We start from the raw sequence: 12,505 nt of genomic DNA on the forward strand, positions 1-12,505 counted from the left end.
ACATGTTGTAGCAACTCTCTGTCCTTAGCATTCTTCTATAAGAGTGTTTGTCCAACATCTCATAGGCATTCAGAAAAAAAGCATAGTTCCTTGTCAAGATACACATACCCAGCAAGCAACTGAAGATCTAGAACAGGTTAAGAAAACACAATTCTAGCTTCTAAATCACTGCACATCTATATATTTGTGGAACCTCCTGGACTGATTATGCCTTGCTGTGCTGTCCCTCTAACAGATATCAGGGTGGTTGAAGTCCCCCATGAGGACCAGGGCTTGTGAATGCCTCTGTCTATAGAGGACCTCATCCACTCAGTTTTCCTGGTCTGGTGGCCTGTAGCAGACCCCCACTGTAATGTCTTCTGCACCTGCTGGCCTTTTAAGCCTGACCCAAAAGCTCCCCGGCTGACTCCTCATCCATCCTCAGGTAGATTTCCATGCACTCCAGCTGGTCATCAACATTGAGGGCAACATCCCTTCCTCATCTAGCCTGCCTGTCCTTCCTGAAGAGCCTGTATCCTTCCATTCCAACATTCCAGTCACAGGAAACATTCCACCACATCCCCATGATGCCAATGAGATCATAGGCCTGCAGGTGTGCACGTCTAACTCCTCTTGTTTAGGAGCCATGCTATGTGTTTTCACATAGAGGCATTTAAGCTGGGCCCCCAATGAAGGCAATCTGCTGGCTGGAGTGGTGAGAATTCCTTTGTGCTGCTCTTCAGGTGCCCTCCTGCTAACCTGTGATCCCCCTCCAGGCTCTGAGCGTCTCTCGCTGGCACTGGCATCAAACTGGTAGGAGTGGGATGAATTGAAGCTGCTGTCCCCGAGAACCTTTAGTTTAAAGCCCTCTTCATCATCTTGGCAAGTCTAAGGTGAAATCCTGCCTGACCAATTTGGTGGTATTCTATGAGGGGGCTACAAAAGTGATGGACAGGGGTAGAGCAGGTGATGTCATCTATCTGGACTTGTGCAAAGTGTTCAATACTGTCCCACACGACATCCTTGGCTCTACATTGGAGAGACATCAATTTGATAGGTGGACCACTCGGTGGATAAAGAACTGGCTGGATGGTCGCACTCAAAGAGTTTTGGTCAATGGCTCAATGTCTGGCTGGAGACCAGTAATGAGAGGTGTCCCTCAGAGATCAGTGTTGGGACCAGTCTGTCCAACATCTTTGTCGGTGACATGGACAGTGGGATTGAGTGCACCCTCAGCAAGTTTGCCAATGACACCAAGCTGTGTGGTTCGGTTGATACTCTGGAGGGAAGGGATACCATCCAGAGGGACCTTGACACACTTGTGAGGTGGGCTGATGGCAACCTCATGAAGTTTAACCATGCCAAGTGCAAGGTCCTACACCTGGGTCAGACCAATCCCAGGCACAGGTACAGGTTGCACAGAGAAGAGATTCAGAGCATCCCTGTGGAGAAGGACATTGGAATGTTGGTTGATGAGAAAATGAACATGAGCCAGCTTCAGTGTGCGCTTACAGCCCAGAAAGCCAACCGTATCCTGGGCTGCATCAAAAGGTGAGTGAGCAGCAGGTTGAAGGAGGTGATCCTGACCCTCTACTCTGCTCTCGTGAGACCTCACTTGGGGTATTGTGTTTAGTTCTGGTGTCCTCAACATAAAAAGGACATGGTACTGTTAGAACAAGTCCAGAGGAGGGCCATGAGGATGATCAGGGGACTGGAGCACCTCCCATATGAAGACAGGCTGAGAAAGTTGGGGCTGTTCAGCCTGGAGAAGAGAAGGCTGCGTGGAGACCTCATAGCAGCCTTCCAGTATCTGAAGGGGGCCTACAGGGATGCTGGTGAGGGACTCTTCATTAGGGACTGTAGTGATAGAACAATGGGCAATGGGTTAAAACTTAAACAGAGGAATTTTAGATTAGACATGAGGAAGAAGTTCTTTTACTGTGAGTGTAGTGAGGTACTGGAATGGGTTCCCCTTGGAGGTAGTGAATGCTCCATCCCTGGCAGTGTTCAAGACCAGGTTGGATGAAGCCTTGGGTGATATGGTTTAGTGTGAGGTGTCTCTGCCCATGGCAGGGAGATTGGAGCTAGATGATCTTAAGGTCCTTTCCAATCCTAACTCTTCTATGAGTCTAAGATTCTATGATCAAGCACATTCACAATGCAGACAAGTGGAAGTGGATAGAAGAATTAAACCCTGTCCTTTCCCTAAATCCCAGAAGCTTGTGGGACAGGCATTTCCAGCAACAGTTTATCAATAGAGAGGCACATTGTATAACAGTGTGTTTAAACTAGTTCTACTGTACGTAATTTGGTTCCTTTAAAAACAAGATTCACAGCATGGAGTTAATGCACAAAAATAATGCTCTAATAGGCTGAATAAACTTCAAACTGTTTAGTATGCTGCTTATTTCAGACTGCTTCAAAGCATTATAACTCCTTTTGAAACAGAAAATAATGGCCTCACTACAACTGTGTCAAATGAAACAATGTGCCAAACTAAAGGAAAATATAAGGCTGCTTATAAGTTTGAATAATGTGACAATAGAATGAAATAGAGCAAAACAAGAACACAGAACAGGGAGAAGGCCTGAGCATATGAATCAGCAATGTGTCTTCAGTTGAATTTTAAGATCTTTGCTTTGCATTTGTTTATTGCGCAGGAGCATGGGGGAAGTAGAGCCTTATGGACAGGAAAAGCCTAAACTTGGCCCATGTTACATTCAAATATTCACTGCAAAAAAATATTTTTCTTTTCCCCCTTTCCCGGAGCAACACTTAGTTGCTTAGATCATAGAGGGATAAACATAATAACCTACCTAAACATAGAGGTTTCACAGTTGCATTTAAAAGTCAACATTCAAACTATGCTACAGAATTGTTTATACCATCAACCTTGGAATGCTGTACAGAAGTAAGAGTCTTTTGTTCTACATTAAGAAGAAGAGGAGGGCATAAGATCCAAGAAAAAGTAGACTAAACAAGAAGGAAAAATGAGTCTGTATGGATAAAATGCTTAAATTAAAAAAAAAAAAAAAGTATTAGAACTTCAGGTTTCCTTTTCCATTACAAGTCAGCAAAAGCTCAGGAAAAACATATCCCATCACACATAAAGGACTTGATATGAAGTCATAAAAGCAATTAAAGAGAGAAGTTCCAGGCTTAGGAGAACACAGTCAAGAGAAATCATAGATCTGGAAGGAGAAACATTTTCAGATTAATTGAAAAAGGGGGGGGGGGGGGGGGAGGGGGGGGTGGAAAGTATTAGGATATGGAACAGGATACCTGACTGACCATCGCCTTGAGTAGGGTTTTAATGGCAAAGAACTTGAACGTGGTACGCAACGTCAGAGTTCTGAAGGGAGATAGGACATATCATATCATCAGTAGCAGATTATTTTCACACCTAATTTGAAATGTAATTACAAAACCAATACAATATAAGATCTCTCTAGCATACATGCACACATCTGTGGGAAGAAGTTGGTTTTGAAATCACACTATCCTTTCTTACACTGGTTCAGAGAAACTACCATGGGAGCCTCTTATTCATTCTTCTTTGAACTGATATAATGAACAGAGGTTGTTACTCTATAAACCCAGCCTGCTTGATACTCCTCTGTAAAGCTTACTCCCAACACACCTCTCGAGAGCATTTTTGTGGATGTAAATAGGCCATTCCTTGTCACTATCTTGTTCACAGACCAGAATGTCTTCACTTCGCTACAAATTACAGTTATCACCACTGCACAAAAAGAACCTTTCCACATGTCCCCCAGCTCCATCTATGGAGCAAGGAAGAAAAAGACATGACATGACTACTTCCTGTATCAACAATAAATATTCCCTGTGCAATGCCACATTGTAGTTGAATATTTATTTATACCACAGAAAGTACAAAGTTCATAGGAAACACACAAATCCTTTTCCCTCTAGGTCAGGTCCAACTTAGTTGCAGTCAACCATGGCACACACTCCGTGTATTGCTTGACAAAACAGATTTTTTGAACTGACGTAGGAGGTCTTGAAGAAGGTGAGAGCACTTTTACCCTCTTGTAATAACTTAAATGAACACAAACTGCCAAGTATGAGAGACAGTATTGAACATCACTGCCAGATCCCAGAGGAGATATATATGAGGACACTGCTGTAACAACTGTGCTCAGAGCAGTGTGGCCCTCTGATGAGACAGATCCACTGACTTTTAAGCTGTTTAAAGCAGTCAGTTTGGTTCAGCCTTTACTTACTTATTGAAGCAGTACAAAGGAAATTAGGGTAGATGACAACAATGCCTGTTCCTGCTTACAAAACCTATTCCTGAGCTTTCTCAGTCAGCTGTGGCATATCTTGAAAAGTCATCCCTGGAATAGTTTAGCTGAGGTAAACCCAGTAGGTGCTTTTTAAATGAAGCAGAATCATGAGAAATTCAATAGATCTTTCGCTTGCCTTCTGCATAAAATTATTTTAAGACAGCTGTAATATCTGTTTGGCCTGTTTGCTTAGAAATTACATGGTTCAGTGAGGGGAAGAAAAATAAAATCTGCCTTGGAAGGTGGTATAGCAAACATGTGCCTTCTAAGCTTCTAGAAAAAAACCTTTATCATTATTATTACTGAATATACCAGAGGCTTGACAGCTAGCAAAGATACACCCAAAAAAGTGGTAGCACATGCCTTTGCTGATGTGTCACTCTAGCCCCAGAGATTATTTTCACTTTTCTCTTTTATCCATCAATAAGCATTGTCAAAACCATTTCAGTGCTTTCAGTCACCTTGGTCATTGGTCTGTGAAGTACTGACTTTACCTGAAGCTTGAAAATATGAATCCTTACCAAAGTTTTTCTATTGTTATTATTTAATCATACCACCTGATTAGGTCCTTTTTTGGAAATGGCATTTCAAATCTCTAAAGCTATATACAGCTTACTGATGCTTTGATGATTAGACTACCTAGGAGCACTCATACGGCTGAATTGTTACTGAGTGTTATTAGTGAGGTGACAACCTCCAAGCTGTCTAAATTAACATAATTTGCCACAATGTAATTTTTCTTATTTTATAGCTAAACATCTTCCTAAACATTCGTAAAAGGCACACTTGATACAAAAGGAAGACATCTTTGGAACACTTCCTTTAGCTCCAGAGGAGAGGTAATCTTGACAGATTTTGCCAAACGAATATCATCACTCACCAGTGCAACACAGCTGATCAATAGACATCCTCATTATCTCATGGTAACACTGCAATAACCATGGTCAAGGTAGGAAAATGGTCTCCAGGAAGACTATGATTTGATCTTAGTTCAGGGGAACAATTGCATAATGGCAAGACAAAAAAAACAAAACAAAACAAAAAAAAAACTAAAGAAAAAGTGGAATAAGGGAAAATCAGACACTATTTTTAATACAATAATGTACATACAGCACAGCATTTTAGGTGGATATTTGTACTACGTACACTGAAGTGGAATGCTTACTATTAGGCATTTTCATATTGAATCATGAAATAGATGCAACGTTTCTGCAGCCATGATCTGTGTTGAATTCTGCTCCTTTCTTTACAAGGCAGAGTGACAATAAACTGTTCTAAAGATAGGTTTGTTCATATACAGTCATTTTATTTTTCTGCAAATTTTGAATGCATTTCAAAATTATAAAGCTTTTAAGGTGGCATAAGCTTGCTGAGTATTATCTATTTTGGTTTTAAATCTATTTCTAAAGTTGGATCACTGTGAAAATGTAAACAGAAATATAATACTCAGTTCTAGGAAACAAACAATTTCTGAGTGCAAGATATGCATGTTAAGTACTTCTTCTATTTATATAGAAGAAGGAAATATAAATCTGACTTTGTAATCTAAATCAGAATGATATTTAAGAAAAATACTATCACCTTAATTAACTGCAATATTAAAGAATGATAATTAGTGTCTTAGAGAAGGTGTTTTATTTCTTTGGATCTGGTAGGAGGCATTTACTGGTGCAAGATCAAGTGTCTGAACACACAGGGAGGGTGTAGCACCCCTAACAAAACACTTGGAAGTGGTCCACAAAACTTTCCCTGTATAATCTTGTTACTGATGTACATTTGGTAATTCAGTTAATACCTTTTCAGAACCAATTTCTTTCAACAGTATAACATCAGAGATCAGAACAGGTTTTCATTCTGTTTATTACCCTCTGAAGAATATTGGACATATGATAAATAATTCATAACAGAAACAAAACTTTCTCTTCTCTGAACACTGAATTAAAAAAAAAAAGAAATAAAAAAGGTCTTTGAAATGTTGTACAGCAACAGCTCTGCAGTACAAAGTAAAGCAATGCAAGTGTGGGGAAACCTTAGTCTGTATATGCTGAGGTATACTAAGTAACTTTCTCCTTCCTCTAGGACAACAGACACCCCTGGCTGGAGTTGTCAAGATGTCACATCATTGTCTATAAAGCTTCTGTAATCTGAGGACATGAAACTTCTTCTCTACCCTTGCCATAGCATGACTTCCATGGTGGTGGATTGGAAGGAAAGCACTACTGGGGGAAAAAAAGAAACAACCTCTCATCTATCCCACAACCTCAACCACTTTCCTCAAAAAAAATATCCCAAAACAACAAAACCCCCAAACTATTTAAGGCTTGCTTTGCCTTCCATAAAAAATACCCTTTCCGTTGAAATTTCCAGATTTCTTGATCTTTAAAGATCACTACAGCTGCCACAAAGTAACATGGATGGTTTATTTGCCTGCTTACACTATGAACAACTTTAATTTCAAGCAATGAAGTTGTTCAACAGTCCCAGTTTTAAATATCTTAAAGAATTCCGCAGTGAGGTCAAGACACTGAGTTTATAATGTTAAAAAGATAATCAGCACATCTAGGCTCTTCTTTAAACAACCAAAACTGTACTTTTGCTTATGTTGACTTAAGCCACCAGATAATGCTCAATACTCTATTTCATCTTCCAGGTTGCCATTAACATTTAGTATCAACATCAGCAAGTGCTCCAATACTCTGCCAAACTATTACATGGCAGAAGCCTCTCCCTCCAACTCTGTAGCTATAAGAAACCAAAATAAGGACGCAATCGAAATGCTGCCTGTACAGTATACACGTCCATTCCAGTGCTTATCTCAAGTACTAAACAATCTTGCAATAAATTTCCAGAGCAACACATCCTTATTCCAATGTTTTTCTTTCACACCAGGAAGCATTAAAGAGCATATTTCACATATTTTAACACACAAGTGCTCAGTTTGTAAATATACTGAAAGAGGTGTGTCAGCCAGAGCAGAGGGATTACACACTGGTGATGGATTGTGTTTAATTAGATAATCTCTTGCTACACATCCACAAGAATTCCCTCATGCAAACTGCCAAATTCTGATAATTAGGAAGTGCCATAGAGTCACTATGCTAATCCTCTATTCCTTGCTGGCTGAAACCTCTGGGACACTATATCAACCAGCAGCTAATGAGCTTTCACCTCATGTTAGCACCTATGAACTGAATAAACATGCGATGCAGCATTTAAGCTCTGTGTCTATACACAGGTGAACAGAGAAAGGCATAGGAAGAAAAAACATAGGAACATAGGAAGAAAAAAAACAGAAAAGTACAGGATGATGTATACTTTATTGTCAGGTTATAGAAAGATAATAAAGAAAGCAAAATTTAAGGGTTAAACCATTCATTAAAACCTCTGGTGGTTGTTGATGTTAACATCATGATTTTGGATAGCAAATAAAAATACAGTAAGCAATCAATACAGAGGAATCTATAAGGCTAAGGGAGGACATATTTTAAAAACTATTAGTAGTTCAGCACAACTAGTCAGGAGAGGGAAGAGTAAGGGTGTAAAATCTATCAGTCATTCAGAAAGTGTTATGAAAGGCAGTAAGCAGGAGAAAGAGGGGAAACAGCATGAAAATGAGAGGAAACCAGTTGAGAGAACATGAAAGGCACTAGAAATACATTGTAAAATAGAAAGCAGGACAAAAAGGCTGGGTTCTTTGTGTCATGTGCCATAATAACCTGTAATAAACAATCCACGGGGATTCACATTTTGGTGCAGAAAAGTTTCCATTATGCTTTACTTTTGCACTGCTTAGGTAGCTGAGGCACATTTCAGTGAGTAAAAACTACAGGCTATGGTAGCCATGTTGATAATGTGCGATAGAACTGGTTTAATCTCAACATGCATAATCCCGTATTTTTTACGGACTTCCAAAGTATCATGTCAAATTAAAATTCTCCTCTAAGCTCTTTTACACTTATTGGCAATGAAAAAACGACTGCATTACTACGTTTACTCTTTTAGATCAGTACGACAATGGAAATGAGCAGCTAAGTAACACTGTAATGCTCTATCTAGGTTAGTATGCATTTACAGCATGAAAGAGATCTACTGCTTTTAGTGGTTAAAACAGGAGACAGAGAATCTGACTTTCCACTCTCTGCTGCAGCTCATCAAGTTACTCATGCCCATACTTTCAAAGTTAATCATTCTGAAGGCCAAAACTTGAGCTACCAAGAAATAAAAGCTGGCAGAAGACAGTGACATTTTTACGTCACAGATAAAACTACACCTTTCACGCCAAGCTCACAAACACATTTTCCATGTGTTAGAATTATCCTGAAAATGGAGAGCACTGCAATTAATTTCTACAAACTATTACCCACTCCTAAACCATGTACCTTAAACCTTATCCTGATGTACCTTTAGATCAGCTAAGGGCTGTTGTCTCCTTTAGCTATTGCAAGATCTTAGGATTGCATTAATGTTTCTTAGAAAAGGAAACTTTGTATTTTGGCATCCCCAGCATACTGTGGTAAGTGTACTGTAAGTTATTTTACTATTCTCCCAAAGAATTCCATGATCTTATATAGCAGAATATATTTTTTCAAGCAGTAACAAATGTGGATTTTTTTTCTCCATTTGAAGAGATTTATTCACTATCACACCTTCAATTTGATTAGACAGATATGAAATCATTATGTAAATAAGCTGTAAATGTGAAATCATACAGTACTGCTGTAGCTTGGTCCTACACAGTACTAGGATCAGTTGTTGGTAGCTGCAGAGCTCAGAAAATTGAGAATACATGGGAAAGATAAGAAGAAGCCAGTGTCACATTTTCACTACTTGGCACTTTCAGTGTATTTTAATTGCTTGTCTGCACCTAAGAAAAAAAGAAGAAAATAGTAAGATATGAAACAGATCCTTTTATTTCTTAACCAATTACTCCTAGTTAAATTGCTGTGAATGAAAGTACACTGGCTATTGATGTCTTCTGAAACATTTTAAACAGCAATAACACTTGTCACAGAGGAACTTTGGGTAAGCAAAAGCCTCCTACATGTTACTATCAACAACATAGTATCATATTCTGTAACTCACAAATTCAAATCTGAACTCTAGGCAACGAATACTTTTCAATATTTAATTAAGATGTTTGTTCTAAAAGCTTAAGTGAAACCATCTAATTAAAAAATGCTAATGTGGAGGTGTAGACTTTCCTTGTCAAAGTAATGTATCTTATTTCTCCTACATCTTTCTGGTTTGGTTTTGTTTTTGTGTTTTTTTTTTTTTTGGAGGCAGACAATACCTTATCAGAATAAGCTCAAGTGCTATGAATAAAATATTTGAAATGCCTCCATGTGTACGAAAGTATAACAGTTAAAGGATAATTAGGGGATAGCAGTTACAAGTGTTTTAATAGCAAGGCAAAATAAGCATTTTGCTGCACACAACCATTTTTAATATACATAATTTCTTCTTAATCTCAATAAAATCAGTTAGTTTGTCCTAAGAGTGAATTTAATTTTTATTTATTTATTTATTTTTATGATAGAAGTCATCAGCACTTCAACAGGAATACCAGCTCATACAGCATTGTACTGGGCTTTATTTTTTTGTACTAACAAAAGAAACAACTAGTGGGAAATTATAGGCAAATGACACTGATTCAGTTCTAGTATTGTTTATATAAAGCATCAAACACATTCTAAACAGAATTCTGTCAATACACTTCAAACCAGATTAATCTCCCTATTCCAGCAAGGCTTCTCTACACAAATGTGGGAAAGTTTAAGCCTTTTAAGCCTGAAGGAGCTTACAATTTCTTCTGAAACAAAACCAAAGACATTAGATGTCCGTAGGGGGAAATAAAAGAAGTACATCAGTGAGGGTTTGTGTTCCTACTTGTATTATTTTCCCAGTGTTACATAGCTTAGTTATCTAGCAACTATAATATTTCAATTAATTTACTATTTGCTAAAATTAATTTATATTTAGGTATAAGTATGTATTTACAAATATGTATTGTCAATAGTTATCTTGGAAAAAACACTCAGAAAACTATCAAAAGCACCTTTACATGATGTTGACATTGTGACTAGTAATTACAGTCCAGAAAGCAACCCTGGAGTAGTGATCATGGATTTAATATACAACCAAAGCTACCAACAAAACACTCTACCACATCAGGAAGGATTCCAAGACAGAACTGAAAAGTACCAATTGAAACAGCAGCTCAGTTTAAACAGGCATAAAAGAATTCTTTTTTTCTCCAAAAGAGAGCAGGCAGTGACTTTCAAGACACTGTTGATTCTAAAGCTTGCAGAAGCAAACACTACTAGCACATTCAAAAACAGATCAGCCACATTCACAGACATTAGACTCATAAGCTAATTCTAAAAGGACTAAATAGATGCTTGCCTTCTAACGTACCTTCTACATTGCCTTCTAACTTTGAATGACCATGGATCCTGAGGAATAGTTTCCCTGACAGGGAAGAGCAAGAGACTGGCTTTCATGTCATATCATGTAAGCATTATGCTACATAGAACAAATTAAAAGTAGAGATTATAAAATCCATCTGACAGTTTAACAGTGTTACTAAAGAGAGTTCAGTCCTGATGATTTAAAAACCTAAATTCAAAATATATTCATTCCTATCAACACATGGCAGAATTTGTTTTTCTGATTATCAGCAATATCAAAGACAAGCATTGTTCAGTTCTACAAGCAGCAACTAGATGTTCATGCACAGTAACCTTATTTCACTCCACCAATACAATAATACAAATATTAGCTCACTTTAATAAGCTATTCTGCTTTAAGAAGCCACTTTCTGCTTTACTATACCTTTGCTTTAGCAAAATATCAACTGAATCCTACAGCACCCATACTTACCATGTTTCTTCTATCTTCATCAAAACCTAAACGTTTTAGGGTGTAGCCTGAAGATTAAACAGAGGCATCCGAAGTTTCACGACAGTTATTTTTACAAGGCAGTGACTGAAATGTTTGCTTTGATGCACAGCTGCAGCCCCGGAACAGGCTTTGCTACAGTTCCTACACTCGTTTGAGGTACCTGTATAGGTCCTACAGAAGCTCGACACCTGCTGCGCTTCCCCTGCAAGCCCGAGGCGCTGCGCCCCTCGGGACCGGGTTCTGAGCTCTATTCCCCCAGCATACAGCCGCCAGCCTTCCAAGCGCGACACTGAGCACATTCCAGCTATTTGCTTCTTCCAGGCACCGAAAACAACTCCCGTGCAATCCATCATTTTGCTCCTGGGAGGTGCACCTTCCTACCTTCAGCATACCCCTGAGGGAAGGAAACTCAAGCACGGGGAGATGTTCAGTACCTCTCAGTACAAGCAGAGGCCGAAAAGGCTGAGTGAAGCCCCAGGGGAGGGGGGCGCGCACACACCGTCACCACCACCACCCCCGTGTTTCAGGAGCGCACTCACGCAGGGCGCTGCGGGCTGCCGGCTGTCTCCCGGCCGTCACTCCCTTCTTCCATCGCCACCTCCTCCCCGATATGGGGCAGGGTGATGAGCAGGGCCTTGGCGCCCTCCCGGCCCCCGGGCTCCTTGTCCTCCGCGGCAGGTGTGGCTCGCAGGGGGCGGCCGCCCTCTCCCCCCGACGGCACCGCCCTGCCCGGACCGCAGCCGCAGGACAGCGGGCGCGGGCCGGGGATCGGCGTGGCGCGGGGCCCCGGCGTGGCCGGGATGCGGCGCAGTTTGGCGAGCAAGGCGCCCAGCTCCAGAGCCGCCACCTTCATGGCTCGGGTGGGCGGTAGCCCCTTCCCGCCGCAGCAGGCCCTGGAAGGGCGGGCGCAGCCCTTTCCGGTAGGAGCTGGCCGGCCTGGCGGGCGTTGCTAAGCTAAACAAACCCCGACGAGGCACGCACCGCCCTCGGTGCATCGCGCAGGCCAGCCCCGTGAGCCGAGTCGCGTGGAAGAGCGGGGCAGAAACCTTTCTGTTAGAGAACGAAATAAAGTGTGGCATTTTTCCTTTCTTTAACTTGCTACCTGATACTAACGGACAAAAAAAAAGTCCACCTGCCGGGGCTACGGGGCCTTGCTTTACAGCCTTGCTGCATTTGTGTGCAGAGTTTAAGAGAAATGGGAACCCAGATGGACCCAATCCAGCACACCTCTTCACACCATGTTAGGCAGCTGCAGAAGAAAGCTGCTGAGGGACAGCAGCCCACGGACTAAAAGATAACAATGACAGTCCCAGGCACCA

At 40.7% G+C, this 12,505-nt stretch overlaps 1 protein-coding gene across 1 annotated transcript in view; it reads right to left on the bottom strand.

The window, feature by feature from the left end:
* Window positions 1–12,039, bottom strand: part of FAM149A (family with sequence similarity 149 member A) — a 28,808-nt gene extending 16,769 nt beyond the window's left edge. The window contains exons 1-2 of the mRNA XM_013129071.3: window positions 11,976–12,039; window positions 11,726–11,888 (exon numbers count right to left, since the gene is read on the bottom strand). Of these exons, the coding sequence (XP_012984525.3) occupies window positions 11,726–11,888; window positions 11,976–12,039 (227 nt within the window). The remainder of the gene's footprint in view (window positions 1–11,725; window positions 11,889–11,975) is intronic.
* Between the last annotated feature and the right edge of the window lie 466 nt (window positions 12,040–12,505).

This window comes from Melopsittacus undulatus, chromosome 7 (assembly GCF_012275295.1).
Source record: "Melopsittacus undulatus isolate bMelUnd1 chromosome 7, bMelUnd1.mat.Z, whole genome shotgun sequence".
NCBI classification, from domain to species: domain Eukaryota; kingdom Metazoa; phylum Chordata; class Aves; order Psittaciformes; family Psittaculidae; genus Melopsittacus; species Melopsittacus undulatus.